General features: G+C 36.0%; 2 protein-coding genes across 2 annotated transcripts; both read left to right on the top strand.

The window, feature by feature from the left end:
- Positions 1-1485: 1485 nt before the first annotated feature.
- LOC145557499 (uncharacterized) lies at positions 1486-3274 on the top strand. The gene is made up of 5 exons (XM_081618676.1): positions 1486-1627; positions 1767-2216; positions 2312-2453; positions 2528-2727; positions 2808-3274. Exons 1-5 carry the CDS (start codon positions 1486-1488, stop codon positions 3272-3274), a joined length of 1401 nt encoding a protein of 466 aa, XP_081474802.1.
- Positions 3275-6345: 3071 nt separating this feature from the next.
- On the top strand, positions 6346-7313 carry LOC145559639 (uncharacterized). Its single transcript, XM_081621035.1, has 2 exons — positions 6346-6817; positions 6954-7313. Exons 1-2 carry the CDS (start codon positions 6647-6649, stop codon positions 7239-7241), a joined length of 459 nt encoding a protein of 152 aa, XP_081477161.1. The 5' UTR covers positions 6346-6646; the 3' UTR covers positions 7242-7313.
- The last annotated feature ends 16763 nt before the right edge of the window (positions 7314-24076 follow it).

Genomic DNA, 24076 nt, shown 5'->3' with positions numbered 1-24076 from the left:
TCATTACTTTGGGAAACATATTGACTTTAAAGTTGACTTAGATACATGCAATTTGATTGACTTGGTTGTTGAATTTGAAGACAATGTTGACATAGATCCCGAGTTTCCTATCATAAACCCTTCCTTTAATTATGCTTACAATCAAAAGCATAACCCTTTATTAGATGATACTGATTTATATAAGATGTTTCAGAGCCTAGGTCAGTGTGATGTGTATGACATTTGGGTTGGGTTTGCCAAAAAACCAAGTCCTCTTAATATAATGATCATGAACTTAAGGAAGTCCAAACATGCAACCCAAACTAATGAATCTTCACAGTTGACTGCACCCCAAACAGAACCTCCCAAAATTGATGAATCCACTAAGATCACTGCACCCCAAACAGGATCTCCTAAGATTGATGAATCCACTAATAACACTGCACCCCAAACACAATCATCACAAAGAGATCCCTCTCAGCCTTCCATAGAAGAGATCATTTTAAATGATTCATCTCCACCTAGGTATGTTGATCATGATTCACCAGCAGATGAACTAATTCCTGAACAAAATGAACATGAGTATACCAAGGGTAGGAAACTGTTTGAGGCTTCCATGGCAAGGATAGAAAAGGCAAAGAAGGTCAATGTTGCAAAGAAAAAAAGAAAGCTGCCACTAAATCAACCCCAATGCAACCACCATCCCCTAGGTCACCAAATACTGTTTTCAAGAGCTTACCTTTGAGAAGGAGCCCAAGATTTTCACCTATTACAGTGACTGAGACAGCTGATTATAATGTCCAACTTTTGCCTAAATCATCTCAAAGCTCTGTTTTTGCAAAAAAGCTTCCCAGGACCACAGCAATTAGAAAGGGGTTAAGGTTAAAGGTTGGTACTGCTGCCATAGAGAGAAGGATGCTTGGTGTTGAGTCATGTATGATTAAAAATCAAGATTATGACCTTAGTACTGGTTTGAATGAGGGTGAAGAGGAGGGTCCAGTTAGAAAATTAAAGGTGAGAAGGAAGATGGATTTTTTCGTCCAAAGTGATGAATCTGGTAGGAATGAGAGTGAGGTGGAGGGTACTAGCTCTGGTTTGAATGAGGGTGAAGAGGAGGGTCAAGTCTCTAGTATAAAGGTGAGAAGGAAAAATATGCAGTTTGTTGTGCAAAGTAGTGAATCTGGAGAAAGAGAGGGTGATTGTGATGAAGAAGATTCTGATGGAGAAGTAGCACCAAAGGGGGATATACCTGCAGATGAGCTGGTAGCCTGGTACAGCTTCAAAGGATTCCTAAAATAAAGGATAATTGGAAACCAGGGAAATGGTTTGAATTTTTAGATGATGAAGATGATGAGGATTACTTTAAAAGGTTGTACAAGAATGGAGAGATGTATGAGGATGCAGATTTTGGCAAGATTCAACTCAGACCATGGATGATTTTTATAGATAAAGCACACTTTAAGGATACACTGAAAGACTTTGCTGTGTAAGAAAGATTTGCTATTAATGTTGAGTATGCTGGAAATAAGAGGTACACTGAAGTGTGCCAATCTCAGTGTTGTCACTGGAGGTTACATGCAAGCAGACTTTCAGATGGCAGAACCTGGGCCATTAAGAAGATATGGCCCAATGTGCATACTTGCAGGGGGTTAGAGACATACAACCCCATATGCAATGTTAAGTGGGCTTCTCAGAAGGTTATGGAAGACATCAGAGCTAACCCTGACATTCCTGGCAAAGCACTAAATGAGTTGCTTTTCCAAAGATATGGCATATACATGAGACAGTCCACTTTGTACAGTTAAAGAGTTTTGTCATTGAGCAGCTCTTTGGAGGACATGATGAGTCATACTCTTTACTGCCTATGTATGCTCAAATGTCCATTGAAACAAACCCTGGAAGTAAAGCTTTTTTTGCTTGGAAAGAATCTGAGTCCCTACCTAAGCAGCTTCAGTTTACAAGCATATTCATTTCTTTCACTGGACAATGGAAGGGCCTTCTTAGAGGTGTCAGACCTTTGATTGGTGTAGATGGAACACACCTCAAAGGAAATTATGGGGGCATATTGCTATCTGCTGTGGGTATAGATGGCAATAATGAGATTTTTCCCATTGCCTATGCTGTAGTAAGCCAAGAAGACAAGGAGTCATGGAGCTATTTCTTCTGGCATTTGCTGAATATTGTCAAAGAGTCCTCAAGAAAGCATTGGACAATCATTTCTGATAGGCAAAATGCAAGTACCTAACTTTAATTTTGTTGTTCAGTTTTGTTCTTGATATATATATATATGCATACTTATCTAATTCATCACTGTTTCAAGGAGTTGAATTAGCTTTGGACAATGTGTGGCCAGAAGCTGACAAAAGGTTCTGTTGTAGGCACCTTAGTAGGAACTACAAAAAGAAGTTTCCAGGCCCTCTCTTGTATGTCCTGTTTTGGAGAGCTTGTAATGCTACTTCTGCTTTCACATTCAGGTATACTACTCAACTTCTGCTTTCACATGTGCATTCACATTCTGCAATTCTCAACATTTGCATATAACATTCAGGAAAGCTATGGAGAAGCTTCAGAAACATGGAGGTGATGTAGTCATGTCTTGGTTTGCAGACTTGAGGGAACAACCCAAGTGGAGTAAGCATAAATTTGACCCTGATGTATGCAATGAATCCAATACATCTAATTTTGTGGAAAGCTTTAACTCCACACTTGGAGTTAATAGGTGTAGGCCTGTATTAACTTTGCTAGAAGGTATATTGTGCATAACTTGTTTACTTCAGTTGAATGTTTATAAATTGTGAGTAGTTGTCTAATTTAGATTGAATATGCAGGCATAAGGAGGGTATGCATGGTGAGAATTGCAACAAGGCTTGAGAATGCAAAGTCTTGGAAAGATGAAGACATTTGTCCAAAGATTGTGAAACTGGTGAAAGAGATAGGAAAGGCAAGCTCAAACTGTAGAGTGTACAAGTCCAGCCCAGGGGAGTATGAAATCCATGAAGGTAGATCTCAGTTCCCTCTGAGCCTTAACAAGAAAATTTGTTCATGTGGGGCATGGCAATTATCTAGGGTACCATGTAGGCATGCCATTAGGGCACTAATTGATGCAAAGTTAGACCCACATGACTTTGTTAGCTCCTGGTACTCTGTGAAGACATATAAGCAGTCTTACAGTGTGTGCATTAACCCTATTCCAGACACAGAACAATGGCCTTCTGATGACTCAAGTAGAATTATCATGCCCCCTAAGATGAAGAGGGGAATTGGAAGGCCAAGTAGGAATAGAAAAAGAGAATAAGGAGAAGTGCAACCAGGCAAAAGAAGCAAAACAGTGAAGTGCAGAAAGTGTGGTTGCTTTGGGCACAATAAGGCAACCTATAAGGGGGGCTTAACTGGAAAAGAGTTGAAGACTTCTGAGCCTGTTGTCATCAAGAACCCAAGGGTCAGAGATCAATCTAATGCAGCAAAAGCTTCAAAGACAGCAACATCTGAGGCTGCAGGATCCAAGTCCATGAATCAAGGAAGACCCTCAGCTGAACATCCATTAGAATTGAATGCCTCACAGATTCCTACCCAACCATTGAACCAATCTCAAGCCTAATCTGATTCTCTAAGTTTGTATACAGTAGCAGAGAGTTATATGTATTCAACTCTCTTTTTTGATACTTAAGCTGATTTTTTGTTCAGTAAAAGCTAGGGAATTTAAGTATTTATTTTTGGATTCTGACAGTGTAGTTTGCTGTTTGGAATTGATATATTTTGGTTTGGAACTTAACTTTGTTAACTATCTACATTTTGGTTATATGAAATCAGCCGACTTTGGCCTTGTTTAAAGTTGTGATATCAGTTCATTTAGATAAAAGGTTGTCTTAGAATCATTACTAATTTCAAAAAGTATATAAAACACAAAGCTAATTGATGTTTCCCTTTTTTCATTTGTCATTCATAAATTCAAACAGTACAACCTTTAATTGCTAATAATCTACCAAATATATGGCATGACAAATTAATATTGCTAATAATTTCACATAGTACATCACTTTCAATTGAGAGCAACAAAATAAAGTAAAATCAGGTACAAACTAAATCGAGGCTGCAAATTCATATGATCTCTCTGTAAATTCATTGGATTCTTCTCTCAGATTAGCATACTCAGCAACATTTCTCTCCCCTGTTCTGTTTCCCATCAATTGATTTTCAGTGACCCACATGAAAAAACCACAGTGTCTGCACTTGAAATAGGTTCTCCCTGGGTGGACCTTCCATGTCTGCTGCCAGAAGAAAAACCAGAGCTTGAAGAACCAGCTATGTCAAACAATTGGAGAGTAAGATAAATTCAGTAATGGGGGAGAAATGAAATGGAGAAAAAAATAGGAAGTGGCGCATTTAAAGGGAGGGAATTGTTTTGGTGGGAAATAACAGAAAAATAAGAGAGGGAAAGTTTGGAGGGAAATGATTTAAGTGGGGGCATAATAGACTTTTCCCTTTTTTTTAAACCTAAGCTGCTACAAAACCAACTTATTAACGTCTGATTAACAGACTTAATCACGTCAGTTAGTAAGTCAAAAACTGGGGTGTATCATTAGGAAGTCAAAAAAAAAATGTGGTACCGCTGGGAAAAGTCAAAACCTTGATGGTACCAATGGGAATTTCCCAAAAATTAATGAACTAGTTTCTGAGTAATTGTGTTTATGTAATCATGTTTTTTAATTTATTTGTGATTTAGTTTATTTGTTATTAGCTTGTGAATTGAATTGTGTTTTTGTGAATTATTTGGTAAATATAGTGAAGGGAAGATTGAAACTTTGAAAGTAGACAAGTAGTTTGTGAATTTAATTAATATGTAAATTAGTTTGTAACTTTGTGTATTGAATTAGTTTGTGATTTGGTTTTGTTAGATTTTGGATGATTATTGTTAAAAAGATGATTATTGAATATTAAAGCTTAATTTTTAAATGAATTAGGATATGTCAAGTATTAAACCAGTATGTACCCGAATTATTTGTATTGTGTACCGTTTTTTTTTAAAAAAAACATGTTAATGTTAGTTGAATTATTGAAATTGTCCCCCATTGTCAAATTTTTAAGTCCGCCACTGCAAATATTGTCAAACTTCTAGACTTTGATTTCCCCAAATTTAACCCACTGCTTTGACACCCACTCTTGAATTCGAATCTCTGAGAAATTTCGGTAATCCAAGAATCTGCCAAGTCTAAGATGACGATGCAAACAGAAGTTATAGCCTGAGGATGATCGATTATTCTGGGGTTTATAACCACAAGAACTCCGGTTCAATTGATGTTCCATCAATTCGAGTGAAAGAGGAAGAAGAAGCAATTTGGGGAAACACACCTTCTGGAACTCGGTCGCAACACCAAAGCGAACAGAGAAATGAAAAAAAAACACAAACTGTCTTAGTTTCTATGAGCTGGGTGTGTCACTGTCGAGCTTCAAAAGCCGACGTTGAGCCGCAAGCTTTGGTAACAAACAGAGGTTAATTGGCAGGATTAAAACACCACCAAATCAGTTTAAGACTTGGAAATCCGACAGAACAAACAGAACGCGACAACTTCGAACTGAAAAACGTTTTGAAAATTGATTTTTGGTGGTTTGTGAGAGGTGGGAGCAAGCGGTGGTGTTAAGCGGTGGATGATGATAGCGATGGATGGGTAAGGATCTAGAATCCTAGAGAAGGAAGATCTGTTTTAGAGAGAGAAAGTTTTTTGTTTTTTACTTTAAATCATACTCCTTCTGTTTTTTTTAAATGCATCACTTTTCTTTTAAGGGTGTTTTTTTTTAAATGAATCACTTTCTTTTTATGGGTGTTTTTTTTTTAAATGCATCACCTCCTTATTGGGTAATTTTATACTATATTTTATCATTTCTCTTTATTACTTTAAATCCCACTTAAATTATTTTATCATTTCTCTCTCTTTCATGGTCCCCACTTATATAATAAAAATATTTACTCTCCCTCATATTCTTTCTCTTTCATGGTCCCCATCTAACTTTTACTATAATAAATTATTTACCTACTCATAATATTATATTATTTTCTTAAAACTCCGCACATCATTAAGTGATACAAAAAAAAAGGAGGGAGTAATATTTTTAAAGCAACAAATCAAACGATAATTTTTTAATTGACCAATGATTGTGGGGATGCCAAGATAGCTCTCATTCTTAATTGTTCTCATCTCAAGCTCCTTTGCTAAACAAAACCTGTTATTTATCTTAATTGATCTTCTGTTCGTAAGTTGCTTCATATGATTTAAGTATAACATTAGTGTTGGAGCGTTCCACTTTATGGGCTTTTAGCACTCAAGTGTGCATGTTCATTGTGCATGTTAACTTTCAATTGTATTTTTTTTTAGAAATATTAATCCCAACTTTGCTCCGTTTTTTTATATAATCCCAAGTTTGGATTATTCTACAATAATCCCAACTTTTGGGGGTGTTTTGTTTCTACAATCCTTCAGATCACCTTTACCACTTATGTCGGTCATATCCTACGTGGCATCCACTTTATAACTTAAAGTTTTTTTTATTTTTCTTTTATTTCCTTTTATTTACTCTGCTTCCCCTCTTATTTGACCGTTACAAATTAATCTTCTCCCTTGCTTTCTCCTCTATTCTCTTCCTTTATAATTTCTCCAAAATCAAAATCATAATGGCTAGTGGTAGGTCATTCCAAGGTGGGTCTTCTGGGTCGTCTTCAAACTCAAGGGGGGGAGTTAATTACTCCACAACCAAGTGTAGCTGCGGGTTGAATGCTGTTGTGCGTACTGTGAAGAAGGGGCAGAACTTTGGTGCAAAGTTTTTTGGATGTCCTAAATGGCTGGTATGTTAATTAATTCTTTTAGAATTTGTTAATTTTTATTTTAAAAAGAGTAATTGAGTTTAATTAAGGTTGGTGGTAAATTAGGGTTGTTAAATGAATAATTTGTTTGTTTTATGTTGTGCGAATTGTTGTGAAGGATACAAATTGCAATTTCATGAAGTGGATTGAATCAAACAACGAGGATGAGCGGCGGTTTCTATTGTTTGAGAAAGACACTACTATAGCAGAGTTGGAATTCCAAAAGACAATGTTGGATGACAAAGTGAAGAAATTGCAGGGAAGGAAAGACAAATTGGAGGAAGAAGTGAAAGAAATGAGAAGGGAAAATTGCCAATTGAGGATTGAGATGATGCACACTTCTAGGGCTGAGACAATTTTTCTAGGATTTTGTTTTTTCTTTGTGTATTTGTTGCCATTGTGCTGATGTATTTGAAGTAAAGTTGTTTGTGTTATGACATTGTTGTAATCAATTGAGATGATGAAATGAAATCAATGTTATAACAAAAGTATGCAACTTTTTCATTTCTGCCATAAATAGCAAGTTCAAGGCTTCCAAAAGTTAAAGCCACCCCTAGTTCAACATAATTGTTTACAGAAACATTACCCATCCATTATCACAGTGGTGGGAGCAAAATAAACAAAACACACATAGTCACAGTTGCAAATTACTGGAAATATTGTTTCATATGATAATTAAACTAGAGATTCACTTCTAAAATCTAAGTCCTACTAAGTCTGCTGGTGTACAGTGGACTGCTGACTTGATTGGCTTCCCATGATCAAAAAATTCAAGGCTCCCTGATTCTGATTCACTGACATAGTCCTGCCTCTTGGCTTGTGAGTGGAAGCTCCCCTTGGGACTTGTCACAAAAAAAAATGCAATGTTAGGATGCAAATTATAGTACCCTTGGAAAAGTTTAAGGATTTGTTACCAAAAACCATACATTAGGTATAGGTGTTCCATCTTCTCCAAACAGTACTCCCGCTCCCCTAGGGCCTTGTTGTCTTCCCCCTCTGCCACCCCTGCTTCTCCCACCACTACCTCTACCACATCTTCCTCTCACAGACCCTACTTGTCCTGTTCCCCCAACAGTAGCAGGGGCAGAAGCTGCAGAAGTAGTCTGCTGAGCTTGACCTCTACCCCCAGCAACCTGACCACCCCTTGAGCCTCTTCCTCCCCTTACTACTCTTCCACCTTTTCCAAGTTGGGTAGGCTGTGCAGTAACTGAGTGGTGTGGGGAAGAGCTGAATGCATCTGTTGTTGTTGTGTTTCAGGTTGTTGTGGTTGGCTGGATGACTGTCCATCAGACCTTGGTCTCCCCCTAGGCCTTTTTGCTGGTGGTTCAGGTGGCACAATTGTGTCCTTATTAGGACATGTTCTCTTATTATGACCCTTGACCTTACATAAAGAGCAGGTCATCTCAGCACCAGTCTTGGTCAAAACACCAGGTTTCTATGGGTTTTCAAATGGGTCTTTCACCCTTTTCTTTCTTGGCCTCCCTGGTCCTATTTTGATTGCATGTGGGTCCAATTCATATGACACCTTAGGCCAATATTTTTCACCTACTAAAGGTGGTATAGACACTGACTAATCAAACATTAACTCAGTTATGCCATTTTGAAACCACATGTTAGTTATAAGTAAGAATGAATTTGATACTTGGTCAGTACCTGCATAAGCTGTCATGTAAATTTCATTTATGTAGCATGGATGCACATACTCTTCAGCTTCCTTAATGAGGAAGAACATACAAGCTATTGCATGACAACAGGGAATGCCAAACATATCCCATTTTCTACAAGTGCAGCTCATTTCATCCTAATTGACAACAACTTGATCAAAATTATAAGTCACATTAAACAAAGAATATGTAGAAGGAAGGACCTCACAATAACTAGCCTTTCCTTTCTCTTTGTTTAGCTTAGATTGAATCCTTGGACACAAAACAGAAGTGCATTTCTCCATCAACTGCCTTTTCTAAAGCAACCTCTGCATCAGGCTAGTTCTGATATCCTCAAGAATATACAACAAGTGCTTGGTTCTGGCATTGATTATGTAGCCATTAAAAGTTTCAGCAATATTACTAGTTACTGCATCAGTCTTCATATCTGTGCTCATGAATGCCCTGCAAAACAACTTAGGGTTGTAGGCTTCAAATGCAAGTGCAGCATCAAGGTTGATTTCCTTCAATTCTTTCAGGGCGTCCTCATAATCAGTGTTGTTGTAACATTTGACAATCTTCCAAAATTGTATTTTCAACTCATCACCCCTATAGGTTTTGTGCCAATTAGCAAATACATGCCTGGCATAGTGCTTGTGTTCTGCCTTAGGCAGAACAGAGGCTACACCATTCAAGATTGCCTACAACACACATGACACACTATAAGTCTAACAGCACAAAGTAATCACAATAACAAACTAACAATAACAAACTAACTTCAATAAAATACAACACACCTGATGCTCATCTGATATGATGGCTAAACCTTCACCTTCCCCCAACTCAAGTGATGTTTGCAAGTGTTTGAAAAACCATTCCCAACTGTGGTTATTCTCTCCCTCAGCAGGCCCATGCCACTGGGTACATCTGATCATTTGGATCCCTCCCAACAGCACATAGCAATTGGCCACCCAAAAATGTTTTTAAAAAACAGGCATCAACAGCAAGAAATTTCCTGCATCCTTCTTTCCAGCCTTTAGACAAACCCTCAAAGCAAATAAACAACCTTAGAAAGACTGGTTTAGGCTGTTTGGGAACCAAAGTAACTAGCTTACAATGACTACCAAGACTACATTGCTCCATGGCTGCCAAATATCCTCCAACCTTCTGATAATGCTCATGCATTGTGCCATGTAGCTGTTTGTGTGCAGCATACTTCACTCTGTATGCAAATTCTCTAGTCATCAACACCTTGAATGCCCTTCTTACAGAATCAACTATTTCTTTGGCAGGCCAATGTGGTCTGGTTTTGAAAACTTCAAGAAATTGTTTAGCCACCAAACTAGCCTTCAGCTGCCTGTTCTTTTTCATATTTCTATTGCAAGTATGCTGGCTACACACCCTTTTCACAATAAATGATGCCTTTCTAGAATGCCAAGATGCATATATGTAGAAAGGACAACCCTCAGTACACTTAACCCCTAACCTCTGCTGCCTGTTCCTGTTCCCAACTGTAAATGTCATATTCTTTCCTTGAAGTACTGTATACTTAGACACTGACTCCCTAAAATATTCCCTCTTTGCAAATCTCAAACCCACTTTCCACTGAAACTGAGAAAAATCACAGTCTGGCCTAACTAACAAAGAAGACTTCCTTTTCCTACTGTAACCATCACCCTCATCTTCACTTTCATTAGGTGTATCAGCTTCATTCTAAGAGTCTTCATATTCACTAAAAGTTGGTGGTACCTCTTGCTCAGTTTCAGTTGCTGCAGACTCTTCTACAGTCTTTCCTGCAGTAGCTTCCCTTTGCTTCTATTGAGCTACCTCAACAAGGTGGGTGTTACAAGCCTTCACCCTCTCCTTAGATGTTGTATATGTAAACTCTTCATCACTAACATCTGAATATGAATGCAACTCTTCATTAAATAGTGCTTCATCAAACTCTGCCTCCAACTCTACATCTAACTGCTCCAACTGTAAATCATCCCCACCCTCAACTATATAATCATCCTCATCACTTTCAACATCAGTGAACACATCACCAAAGAAAGCACCATCCCCAGCTACTGCTTTCCCTTTGTCTTTGCTCCCAATAGCTCCTTTCCCTCTGTCTACTCTAGGATCATAATTAGGGTCACCCTCATCACTTTCAACACTGTAATCTAGAATAAGGTCATTTAAGGGAATTGGACTGTCAGGCCTATCATCATACCACTCAAACTCATCATCTTCAGGTTGTTCAAGCTGTGAGGAGTTGTTTGGGTTCTCTGTGATTTTTAGAGGTGGGTTATCAATTTGTAGATCTGGAATTGATGCCTTAGGTGTGGGTACAGGACTAATAAAAGGTTCTTTTATGTGGATTGAGGTGGAAGATGCTCTCTTTTTAGGTAGGGGGAGAAACTTTTGAAATTAAATGTGAATCTGTGGTTTGTGTCTTCCTAGGACTTAACCTCACTTTTATCAATATTTTTTTTGTTGTGGGCCCCTGCTGACTTTGTTTTTCTTTGGTGTAGAAGTCTGAGGTGTACTTTGAGAAGCTTGGGTTACTACTGGCTGCAAGTGTGTTTGATCTTCTAGGACAAGATCTGGTGAATTTTCACTATGACTCACATATAACTCCACATACCTAAACCTCCTTCCTATAGCTGCCACCTCCAACGCATCATCATCACTTACTATCCTCCTCAGACCATTAATAATACTAAGTCCAGGAATCATATAAAGCAACCAATGAAAAGCTTTACCACTACGACAATCTTTCCCCAATCGAATAAGGTCAAAGTAGGATAATTCATTAGGGTCAACCAACTTCGTTCTACCCTCACTAGACGAAAATATGAATTGGCCACCGGTTCAAAACCCCCCTATGCCACCGGTTTTGAACCGGTGGCCATTTGGGGGGTGGCAATAATCTTATTAAAAAGCCACCGGTTCAAAACCGGTGGCAAAAACAAATATTGCCACCAGTTAACCGGTGGCAATAATGCTTCCCGCAATTTTTTTTAATGGTATTAACAAGTATTGCCACCGGTTAACCGGTGACAATAATGGCCATAAAAAACAAAAATAAAAAATAAAAAATTTGCATTTATTTCACTTAAATTGTAGTAGAAACTATATATATATATATGTAAAATACATAAAAACACATATATATTCATCAGTATCTAGTAATTGTACACTTTTTAAGAGTGAAAAAACTAAATTAATAACTACAACTAAATTACTCATACAACAATTCCAATTTAAAAGAACTAAATTAATCAAATTACACAAGACTAAAATTCCAACATTAAAATAAAAAAAAAAAATTACAATAAAAAACCAAAAAAAAATTACAACATTAAAATTAAAAAATAACCCATATAACACCTAAATCACTAATCCAGCATCTTTATTCTTCGATTTAACATCTACATCTAAATCAATATACCTGCATCAAACAAAAAAAAAATCGATTAAATAAAATAAATAAGCTGCGAAATAAAAATAAAAACCAGAACAGTATGCATGGTACCCATAAATCGATTTAAATCGGTTAAATAAACCCAGAAAAAACACACAAAAATATAAAAAAAACCCAGAAATTAAACAAAAACCCAGAAAAATAACCCAGAAAACTAAAACCCAGAAAAAAAAAACCCAGAAAAAAAATTAAACAAAATTCCCAGAAATTAGTGAAAACCCGAGAATTAAATCGAACTAAATAAAAAAATCGAATTGATTTTCAAAACGAGAATGAAAAACAAAATGAGAATTAAATCGAACTCAAAAAAACAAATTGATTTTCACGAACTAAAAAAAAAAAACCCAGAATTAAATCGAATGAACCCAGAAGGAGATCGACTCAGAATCGATTAAAATCAATTAAAAATCGAATTAAAATCGATGAAAACACTCAAAAAAATCCAAAATCGACTAATTAACCCAGGAAAATCAATAACTAGTAATGAAACAAAAACCCAGAAGAAAACCCAAAAAAAAAATTAAACAAAAATAAAAACAAAATCCCAGAAATAAGTTAAAAAACCGAGGAAAAAAAAACAAGAAATTGATTCACGAACTCAAAAAACAAAAACCCATAATTAATTGATTAAAATCGATTTAAAACCAAATTAAAATCGATTAAGAAACTCAAACAATTCCAAAAACGATTAATTAAACCCAGAAAATCAATCAATTAAGCCAAATTAATTTTTTTTTTTTTTTAATGCAATGCAATGTGATGATCATATATAAGGAAATAAATGCTCATTTTATTAAAAGAAAAAGGAAAAAATCCTATAAAATTAATCTAAAAGAAAAAAAAGGTGTCTATGCTAGACTTATTGGGGAAAGAGTAAATAAAAGAGAAATAGAAAGAAGAGGTCACGAAATCTTGTCGTTGAAACTCGCCTCTTGTCTGGTGTCATTTGCTTCATCATCACCCAGTCTTCTTGCTAGCTAAAGGCAATGGGATCGTATTTGCCTCTATGAGATCTTGAATGAGGTTTTGAAACCTGTAGCATTCGACAGTAGTATGACCGTTTCCTCGATGGTACTTGCAATAGGAGTTTGGATTCCATCTCGAAGATCGATTTTCTGGTGTTGGATCCTCGGTAGGGCCAATAGGTTTGATTAATCCTCGATCGTAAAGACGATCGAAAGCAACATCGTAGGTCATTCCAATGGGTGTAAACTCTCGCCTGGGTTTCCTTTTAGATCCTTGATTGTCCATGGCTAAGACATCATTATGGTCAAAGGTAATAACATTATTACTAGAGTGGGAGTTTTCGGAAGAAGAAGGATTGTCGCTCTTCTTTCCTTTCCAGCCACCGTGGTTACTATTGTTAGTAGCTTTTTGCTTTGCGAGGTCGTCTTCGATTTCAATTCCGATGTCATAAACGGCCTTGAAAGTATTCAAGTTGTGTTGATATTTTAAGTGCTTTGAATACTTTTCTTGGAGATTCTTGACAAACATCCTCACAGACTCCTTTTTGGTGGGAACCTCAATCATCTTGGCGGAAGTTTCCCTCCATTTATTAAAGAAAGAAGTAAAACCTTCATTCTCTTTTTTTCTTAGCATCTCAAGTTGTCTATGGTCGGTTTCAACTTGAATATTGCACTTGTATTTATCAATGAAAGTGTTTATTATCGATTCCCAGGAAGATGTTTTCTCCTTGTCAAGGGAGAAGAACCATTGTTGATAAACGGTTTCAAGAGATAGTGAGAACAGAGAGGGGAAAACCTTCTTATCGATACCCTTAATACTCATTATGGTTTCGAAAGCTCTTAGATGGAAGTAAAGGTTATCTGTTGCCTTGAATTTAGGGATGTCAGTGGCGTTGAACTTATGCGGAAGAAGTTCCTTGTCCAGCGAGACCCCTTGTGAATTCATGCCCTGAAATTTATAGTCACTAGATAGCTTCCTCAAACTTTCTTGCATGAGGTTCATTTGTTGTTTCTTCACGGGATCATCGACTTTAAGGGCGAGAAGCTTCAGTGTCTCAGTCACAGTAGCCAGTTGGTTCTTAAGATCATTGACTTCTTCTTGAGTTGCCATTATCTTCTTAGCCTTCCTCTTTTGACGAATCGGTTTATCAAAAAGCGAGACTTAAATAAAGAGGTTGTCCTTGATTAATCGCCCTTCTCTCCTTGACCAAGTACTGTGGAAAAGGAATTTGGGGATACTTATTGTTAATTATTTGACTCAAACTTTATTCAACATGCAATGGATGGAGGAAGTGAAGAAAGATTGGAATAGAATATGAAGGAAAAAGATGTAGATGGAGGAATATATATGAAGAATTAGGAGTAGAATGTACCCCCAACTCAAATGACGGAAAAGACCGACATGCATGAACCTAAGACATGGTCATGGTGACATATACTCAAAGTGTGTGCTAAGACTAGTGAGTGTAGATGGTGCGTTAAGACTTGTGTCATGACCATGTGGCTAGACTATGTGACTAAGACTCGATTAATGACTCAACAAGGTGTTATTGACAGCGAAAATTACCCGAATTAATTAGCAAACTGATTAATTAGACCCTAGGTGATGACTCGACCAATAATCCGAACTGTCGGCCAAGCGACAGGACTGGCGTCACACCATGGAGCTTGGCGCCAAACGACAGAGCTGTCGTCAGGCGCTACATTCCATAGTGTGGCGCTACAGCTCAGACCTTGGCGCCAATATTGGAGCTTCGGTCTGGGACTGTTTTCGGTGTTATTAGTCAACTGGGGTATGCCTAAAGTTGTACTAGGTCAATTCTGATTAAAATATTAGACTTTATTGACTCTAATTAATTAATTAATTAATTAATTAGGCAAAGCTCTTTAAGTCATTAATTTATTTAGTCTCAACACAAGTCAACAAACGGTTAAGAGAAACATCGAATATATATGCACAACAAATAATGCACAATTAGTCAAGTAGGCACAATATGATGCAATGAGTTCGCAACCTAACCATGGATCTAGTTCTCTAAAGTTCGGGATATGGTTTAGTAAAAAAGGGTCCATGGTTAATTGTCCGGATGCACCGCGCGGAAGCCTAACCGTGAAGGGTTGGTGCGAGTGGATGGGACACCGCGAGTTTTAGAAAAAACTCGCTTCCATGGTTTGGTGAATTCAACATCTCGGATGTACCCTTTGTTGCACGGAGCGTTCAATCGGGTAGATGGAGCATGAATTCCCAGAGGATTATGTCCATATGTAGAACACATATGGGTTTCAGAAAAGTGAGAAAAAATTCAATCAGGAAGTAGGATCGAGCAAACAATACGAAAAACTGGTCGAAATTAGAACTCATATTTCTGGCTCGGTATTGGGGGAAATTGGCGCCAGCAAACAGAGACTGGCGCCAACTTTTAACTGTAGCGCCTGGCGCCAATGCTGGCATCTGGCGCTACGGCTAAAAGTCTGGCGCCAAGCTCTGGCCCCTGACGCTACTTCCCACATGCCTCAGCAGCTTTCTGTGCTCGATAAAATTTTCCAGTTTCGCGCGGTGTTATTTCAGTCCTAGTTGTGAAAGATATTTCTCAAATTTCCTACGTGTAAAATCCTATGTTTTTAACTCATTACGGATGGTCTTTCCAATGAGATCTTTTTTATGCATATGACAATAATGTTAATCAAAATTACGCACATGAAATACTTAGAACTTTTCGAGTCTCATCCACTCATTCTAAATCATTGCCGAAACAAATTCAGGAATTAAAATAGAAATCCTCCCCAGCGGAGTCGCCAAAAACTGTAGGGAATAATTTCAAGCCTTTAAAAATCCCACTAGCTTGAACCCCAATGTGATCATACACTAAAGTACGGTGGCGTCCAAAAGGGAAGAAGATAGAGCAAAAGAGTCGCCAACAAGTTTTTTAGGAACTTGTAAACCATTCACGAGGTGAAGGTTACACCCCTTAACGATCCAAGAGATCGTCAACTCCATAAGGTCTAGAACCAAATAAGGGTTCGGGGATGATGGTACAAATCCAACCTAAAAGAGATTGAACCTGCCCTAATAATAGGCCTCTACTTTATTCAGATCGTATTCATGTGCGCTTTCCGATTAACATGCAATCAATAGGATTAACCCTAAACCTGTTTATCTATGTTGGTTGACTATTAATGCACAAATAAACTATTATTGGCGATCACTTGAAATCATAATCACAATTAACCCTAACAAGATTATTAATATCTTATTAAGCGTGATTACAAGTACAAAATTCCCTTTAAACATGCAATAAAGGTGTGATCAAGCAATAATAATAAATAATCAAGCAACATAATAATAATCATAATAACAATCATGAATAATAATTATAATCATAATAACAATATCATCATAAATAAAATAATCATCATCAAAATAATAATAATAATAATAATATTCATAATCATTATAAATTATAACAATTATAATCATAATCATAATCATGTTAATATTTAAGCATAATAATAATAGCAAGATCCTAGGCATGATACTAACAAGATTAATAACAAACCCTAGCATGTCACTAAGCAATAAAAATCAAATCTTTAACCCTAACATGATACTAACAATCATAAATATTAGGAAGAACATAGGAAGCATCGCAGGAATCATATTTAATATTAAAGTTACCCTAGACATGATACTAGGAATATCATAATAACAATGTAAACATGATTTCTACATCATAACATCAATAAATCATTAAAGTACTTACTTTGATGCCTCGTACCTCTTTCTAATAACAAAATACACACGTTAGTAACTTCAAGGAAAATAATAAACAACAATTAAATCAAATAATTGAAAGAGAGATTTGGGACCAAACCCTCAGAAATTAAAACCTTTCACGTCTAGGGCGAAGGCAACTTCGAATATGGCTAGGTGTTTCTTGATCTTGTGAATGCGGAATTTTGTATGAAAAGCAAAGTTTGAAGAAAGAATTGAAAGAATGCTAATTAAAACTGATTATAGAACTTGTGAATGATGAAAATTGGTGAATGAATGAATGTAGAACCATTGGTCTTTGAATGAATGTAGATGATGAATGAAAACAATTGGTGAATGAAAACGGAATTTTTAATACGATATTTATAGAGAAAATCAGCCAAAAAGATAAATTAGACAAAACAGAGTCTGTCGCTCAGAAAACAGAGCTGGCGCCAACCCTGGCTAGCTGGCGCCAGGCACCAGCACTAGCGCCAGGCGCCAATGGCTAGCGTCAGGCCTGGTTCCAGGCGCCAAGGCCTGGGATTAGGCGCCAAGCCTGATTCCAACACGTTTTCGAAAATTTGATAAATTACCGTACTGGAGGATAAAATCATATAATTTGCTCGAAAATGCTATTTGATTTTGATTAAAACTCTGAAAAGTCAACAAAAGTCAATTTATCAATGCTAATTGAATTAGGAATGAAAAGAACCTTCTAGAAGAATCTAGAAGACTAAAACCATTCCTAATTGCATTAGGAATGATAAATCATATTAGGCCCTCCCCTAGATCATTGGGCCGTACATAAAGCTCAAACCGGGCCCAGTTTAGTAAATTGGCCATAACTTCCTCAATATTCATCGGAATTGGGCTTATAATATATCGTTGGAAAGGTCTTTGCAAGCCCCATCCAACTACACTACTATTGGACCCATATCATGGACCAACCAAACTGGATTGGCTGTTTTCTTAAAAATAAGTTTTCAAAAACAGAGAGAAGAGAAAAGAAATAAAAACTTTCCGCAACACTAGACTTTCCACACTTTCGTTTCATTCGATTATGATTCGACGTGAAAGGTACTCATCATTGGGTTTGGTTTTGGGGAGACACAAATGGGTGTCTACAGCTACTTTAGAGGAAGATTTATATCAACAAATGGGATTAATGAAGTTAAATGATCTTGACTTTCTACCCATAGAAGTTGTTCAACAAAAGATCGAAAACAAATTAGGAAAAAGAGTAATGGATAATAATGATGTTGGAGAAGAAATTATTAATGTAAACAATGTTATCCAAAGACCTAGGTACCAAGGAGAAGGAAGTTGCACACGACCAAGATACATACCAGGGAAGACTGCCCGGTTCAGTGTCAAGGTTATGCCTACTCATATACCTAAACAAGAAGAAGTGACTCTTGAACCCATTAGTCAAACTGGTTATAAACTTAAATTAGACGGTGTAAGAGATAAACAAGATGTTTTAGATCAATGGAAGAAGAGTATGAGTAGTGTACTTAATTTAAATACTGAATGGACTTCAGAAAATTTCTTAAATTATATTGAACATAGTCTCTACGGCTGTGTAGAAGATTGGTACGATGGAATAGATGAAGAAGTAAAGACTGCATTAAGAGCTAGTGAATCACCTACTAGAATGTTTAGGCAGTTATGTCAATATATTGAGTTAGAGTTCATTGGTCCTAGAGCCGATCCTAATGAAAAACGAATGGAATATTAAAGAAAGTTAAGTAACTTGTCCATCTGTAATATGAGATATGTTGATGATTATATTATGGAATTTGAAACATATTATTATCAAATTGGTGAAAATGAAACAAATCTTGGAATGTTCTATGACAAATTACCCAGTCCTCTTAATGAAGAAATTGGTGAAAAATATCAAGAATGGAGAGAGAAATTATTAGCTAGGGATGCCCTAGGTAATAGAATTTCTTTCCTTAGAAAGTGGATTGAAAAGAAGTGTAGAGAGGTTGCAGGAACTCAACAAATGAAGAGACAATTTCTCACTTGTTGGGATTTCCCAAATAACTATGGATGCGAAAGAAAAAACTATAATAGAAGAAAGAGCTATAAGAAAAATAAATTTGACCGATCAAGAGGAGAAACCTATAAGAAGAAGTATTATAAACATAAATATAGAAAGCCAAGTAGGTTTTTCAGAAAGGCAACATATTGTCCTGAGAAAAAGAAAACATGCAAGTGTTGGTCTTGTGGAGAACTAGGACATTATGCTAATGAATGTAAGAAAGCTAATCATAAACTAATGGAAGCCTTAGGAAGTTGGGATTACATAAAAATACCAGAAGACGAGGCTTTAGAATTAGCTTTAAGCAATAATAAAGGAATAGTAGAAATCGTAGAAGAAGAAAATGAGCATAATGAAGAACCTGAAGTTAATGATGAGTTTGAAGATGAAAATTATGAAGAAATAAATAACATGATGGAAGGAGAAGAATTAGAAAATTCAGAGTCAGATGACAATGAGGAAGATAAAAGTAAAATGAAAATAGGACAGCTAAAAAGAGCTGAGTATTCATTTGAAGATAATGACCTAGATCAAGTAAACAAAGAAAGCTGGAATTTTCCCCAAATCACTAAAGATAAAATATTTAAAACTTCTTTCTTTAAGACTAGAACTAAATATGTATGTGAAGAAATGGAAGGAAGTATAGTAATAGAAGATTGTGAACAAAAATCAGCCGAAGTTAATATCATAAACTGGAAAAGTATTAAAAAACATAAAGAAAAAGGAAATTATAGCTATATTTGTATTGGTGCAGTACAAGTATACATAACTCCTTTGCAAGATTTTGGCAAGGATGTTAAATGCTTGAGTTTTATTTGTGATATTAGACATAAAGAATTTTATGATCAAATAATTAGAGGTATCACATGTAACTTAAGTCAAGGAACGGTAAGCTATATATGTGAACCTAGATATTATGTGAGCTTAGAGGATTCCTTTGCGTCAAAGTTCTTAGCTATCAAGCTGTTAATAGAAGGAGTGAAAATGCATAAAGGAACACGACCCATACAATTAAGATGGAAGGTGGTTTATAAGTTGGTAAACACTATAGACTCCTCTTTTAAGAAACAAATAGTCGATGCCCAGAAATATGAGCAAGGAAGAGGTCTTAAGAAGAAAATTACACCTATAAAGGTAAATCCTAATGAAATTGAAATTGAAAAAACTTGGGAAGAATTCTTTATGAACCCTGCAGTTAGTAATAGATCAAGTAAGATGTTAATTGATGAATCAGGACTACTTCATATTGGAATGAATACAAAACCTAAATTGCAGAGAAATCTGAGTTTTAGAACACCAAGTCTAAGTAGACAAAATTCAACAATAATAAAAATGAAAAAACAAGGTGATGAAAAGCCAGAAGAGGATGAAGAAGAAATATTAGTTCTACTAAAGAAACTAAATGAAAAATATGAAAGCAAAAAAGCCTTAAAACAATCGGCAAGGCATAGCATTGATATGGGATCATGTTCTAATTTCGAGGTAAATGAAGATCCAAATAATCCTATTGATAAAAGGAAGGTAATTGGATATAAAACCAAAACTGTGAGTGAACCAGTATATGAGGATGAAGTTAATATGCAAATGGAAGCTTGTAATGAAATATCCAGTACTAATCCTAATAGCATTTATATTCCAATTGATATATGCATTGAGGATTACAATAAGTATAGATTATGTGCATATATTGATAGTGGTTGTTCTACATGTTTTGGAAAGAGATGTTTATTTCCAGAATTCTTGTGGAAAAAGGCCAAAAATCCTATGCAAGTTAGAATTGCTAATAATAGTGTCATGATGCATACAGAGATAATTGAAGATTTAAAAATAGAAATTGGAGGAGTTCAATGTGTTATTCCCATTTTATGGGCAACTAATCAACCTAGTCATGATATGATAATAGGAAATAATTTTCAAAGATTATACTCCCCATGTACTCAAACTATTGATCAAATAATCCTTACTATTAATGGTCATTATGTTCCCATACAGAAAATAACAAAGGCATATACTCATCAGACAATGGAATTTACGCGCAGCCAGCGTGGTGATAGGGTTACTCCTACACAACGAGAGGTTGCACTTAGAATTTCTGAGTGTGATTCATCATGAATATATCAGATAAATAAGCAACAAGAAAAACTATGAGAAAAATTATATTCAACAAATCCTTTAGAACATTGGGAAAAGGATAAAGCATTTGCTAAGATAACTCTAACAAATCCCAATAAGATTATTAGAGTGAGACAAATGGTTTATACCTACCAAGATATTCAGGAGTTTGATGAACAAATAAAAGAATTGCTTAATAAAAAGCTAATTAGGAATAGCAAAAGTCCTCATAATAGTCCAGCATTCATGGTAAGAAATCATGCAGAAGAAAAAAGAGGTAAAGCTAGAAGGGTTATTAATTATAAACAACTAAATGATAATACTGTTTTTGATGGCTATTATATTCCTAATAAAACTGTGTTATTTAATAGAATACAAGGAGCCACATGGTTTTCTAAAATGGATTGTAAGAGTGGCTACTGGCAAATTAAAATGGAAGAAGAAAGCATTCCATTAACTGCATTTAGTGCCCCTCAAGGGCATTATGAATGGCTAGTAATGCCTTTTGGATTAAAAAATGCTCCACAGATATTTCAGAGAAGAATGGATAATATTTTTAGAAAACTTAATCATTGTTGTTTGGTCTATATAGATGATATTCTAATATTTTCAAAAGATTTAGAACAACATAAAAATGATCTTAAAGCAGTAACTAAAAAATGTGCAGAGCATGGTATAATCCTTGGAAAAGATAAATGTGTTTATGCTAAACATAAAATTGAGTTTCTAGGATTAGAAATTAAAGCAGGACAAATAATACTACAAAAACATATTCTAGAAAAGATTGAAAAATTTCCCGATAAAATTGAAGATAGAAAACAACTAGAAAGGTTTCTAGGATGTTTAACCTATGCTTCTGATTTTATAGAAAATCTTGCTTTATTAAGAAAGCCATTACAACAAAAACTTAAGAAAGAAATGACTTGGAACTGGAAGGAAAGTGATTCCAAAATTGTTCAATATTTAAAAGCTATGTGTAAAGACCTTCATGTACTAACACTACCTACTAGTGAAGATGATTTAACCCTTGAAACATATGCTAGTAATGAGCACTGGAGTGCTGTGTTAAAAATAAAAGAAGGAGAAAGACTTTGCAGATATAGCAGTGGAAGTTTTAACAAAGCTGAGTTAAACTATCCTACAATGCAAAAGGAAATCCTTGCAGTTATTAGAGGGATCGAGAAGTTTTTAATCTTCTTAGCCCCTAAACAGTTCTTAATAAGAACAGATTGCAAAGGCATACTCGGTTTTGTTAAAAAGAATTTGTCTAATATGCAAGCGCAAGGGAGACTCCTGCGTTGGCAATTATGGCTTAACCAATTTTCTTTTACTGTTGAACATATACAGGGAACAAAGAATTCTTTGGCAGACAGCTTGACCAGAGAATTAGCTAATGTCGTCCAAGAAGCTCAAGACTACACAAAAACCTCCTGCATACCAACTTCAAAAGATGGATGTAGAGAGGAAAACTCTCATTGATGAGACCGAAATGGCAATGGAGCGGGTTTCACCCTCCAGTTGGGCCTTAATTCAAGGCTTGATCATATCAGCAAAACAACGTTCGCGAGATGGTTTAATTAAGGGTTGCCATCAGGCACTCCAAAGGTTATTGATGTTCGAAATAACAATTATGTTATTTCAGCTCATTCCTGATGTACGAAATACAATATTAAACAAAATAAGAGATAACGATTTTAGGACATGGTACGAGTTGGTGGCTACAAGGTCTGGTAAATTCTTTGATCTTCGAGATCTATGCGGAGAAAGAGTAGAGTTTCCCAAAAACTCTAAAGTTGCATCATTGCGAATCTACCCATATCCTCTTAATAAAAATGCTCCATTCATTAGTATACATTACAAGGCTTGGGATTATGGAATGGTACATGATTTCTATGAATTCCCTACTCCTAATGACTCTTTCTTTCCAAGACTTACAAAGTTCCAGCAGTACGCATTCAACAAGGTTCGAAAATATTGTGATGACAAAAAAGACGAATTTCGGTTAAGCGTAAAAGGTACAATGTGCTAATATCGAAGTTAAAGAAGGAAAAGTTAGTCCCCCACATTACTTAATATTATTTGGGGGAGTGAGGTATTGAAAAGATCCCATACTAATTCGTCAGAAGACTGTTAGAAACCCAACTGAAGCAAGAGCATTGGGATTTTTCTACATTATTTCACAATATCTTAATGATTTTATAAAAAGGAAAGAAATTCCTCTTGTCATGTTTCATGTTGGTAACACAACAATTGTGGCGCCTAACGAGATGAAAGAATATTTAGTAGATGGCATAAACAACACCGAGTCAATCTACAAATATTTAGAAGATATCGAAAGAGGAAAGTTTCTGTCATTTGAAGGCTATGAGTATCTGTTTGAAGCATTCATGAGTTGGGATGAAGAGTATGCAGCCAAATGTGTCGCAGACCTTTGCAGAGAGAATCCTATGTACGAAGACTGTAAAGATAGTGGGGGCGGCCTACAAGAGATGATGATGGATGAAATTATGAATGTTTGAGCCCACACCAGCAATAATTCAAGGCATCATTACTGTAGCCACGTTTTATTAATTGTTTCTGTCTTAAAGTATCTTTGTAAAAAAGCAATGGTGTAGAATTGCTTGCTGAGTCAGGATAAGGATCCTATGTAAGTTTGCTTCCCTATATAAAGGGACTTAGGTCAAGAAGTGAAGGCAGAGTTGGAAGAGTTAGCTAGAGAATTGATCTGAAAGCATTAGAGAGTCCTCTAGAGAAAAATACTCAACTTAAGAGACAGATTGGTTCTCCATCTCTCTTAAAGTAGAGAAAACTCTAGTTCAGCTTATGTCTGTTTAAGCTTTCAGTTTTTGTGTTTGTTGTAATATATGAGTGTAGTAATCTTTTCAAATTAAATAAAAGTTTCGTTCAAGAAGGGAACATTATCCCCTTGAACCTTATATATCAAATGAGTTATCTTTCTATTTAGTTCCATCATAAACACAATAAGGATTGTCTAATTAGAGATTACGGTCTAAGGTAGGAAACGAATTAGATCTGTGCTGAGCCTGATCTAAGGAAGACAGGGTTGGGGTTAGCTACCTTGATAAAGCCGGAAGCTCAGAACGCCGGAGGTTCCATTGTCGACTAAGTTCAGGTATTGGTCAAAACTCTCTAGTTAAATAACTATTATTGTGAAGCATGGTGGGCTTTTAATATGTTAAATTAATTTATTTTGATGTATAAATAGTAGAGTTGTGATAACTAGTACCGTT

The sequence above is a fragment of the Chenopodium album genome, chromosome 9 (genome assembly GCF_948465745.1).
Source record: "Chenopodium album chromosome 9, dcCheAlbu1.1, whole genome shotgun sequence".
NCBI classification, from domain to species: Eukaryota; Viridiplantae; Streptophyta; class Magnoliopsida; order Caryophyllales; family Amaranthaceae; genus Chenopodium; species Chenopodium album.
Note: the sequence above shows the minus strand (reverse complement) of the source record. Positions and strands in the feature narration are given on the sequence as shown.

Coding starts and splice junctions, on each gene's coding strand:
- LOC145557499 (XM_081618676.1), top strand. CDS start 1,486: ATGTTGAGTATGCTGGAAATAAGAGGTACACTGAAGTGTGCCAATCTC. Junction 1,628..1,766: donor AATGTGCATACTTGCAGGGG/GTTAGAGACATA, acceptor TACATGAGACAG/TCCACTTTGTACAGTTAAAG. Junction 2,454..2,527: donor ACTTCTGCTTTCACATTCAG/GTATACTACTCA, acceptor TATAACATTCAG/GAAAGCTATGGAGAAGCTTC.
- LOC145559639 (XM_081621035.1), top strand. CDS start 6,647: ATGGCTAGTGGTAGGTCATTCCAAGGTGGGTCTTCTGGGTCGTCTTCA. Junction 6,818..6,953: donor TTGGATGTCCTAAATGGCTG/GTATGTTAATTA, acceptor ATTGTTGTGAAG/GATACAAATTGCAATTTCAT.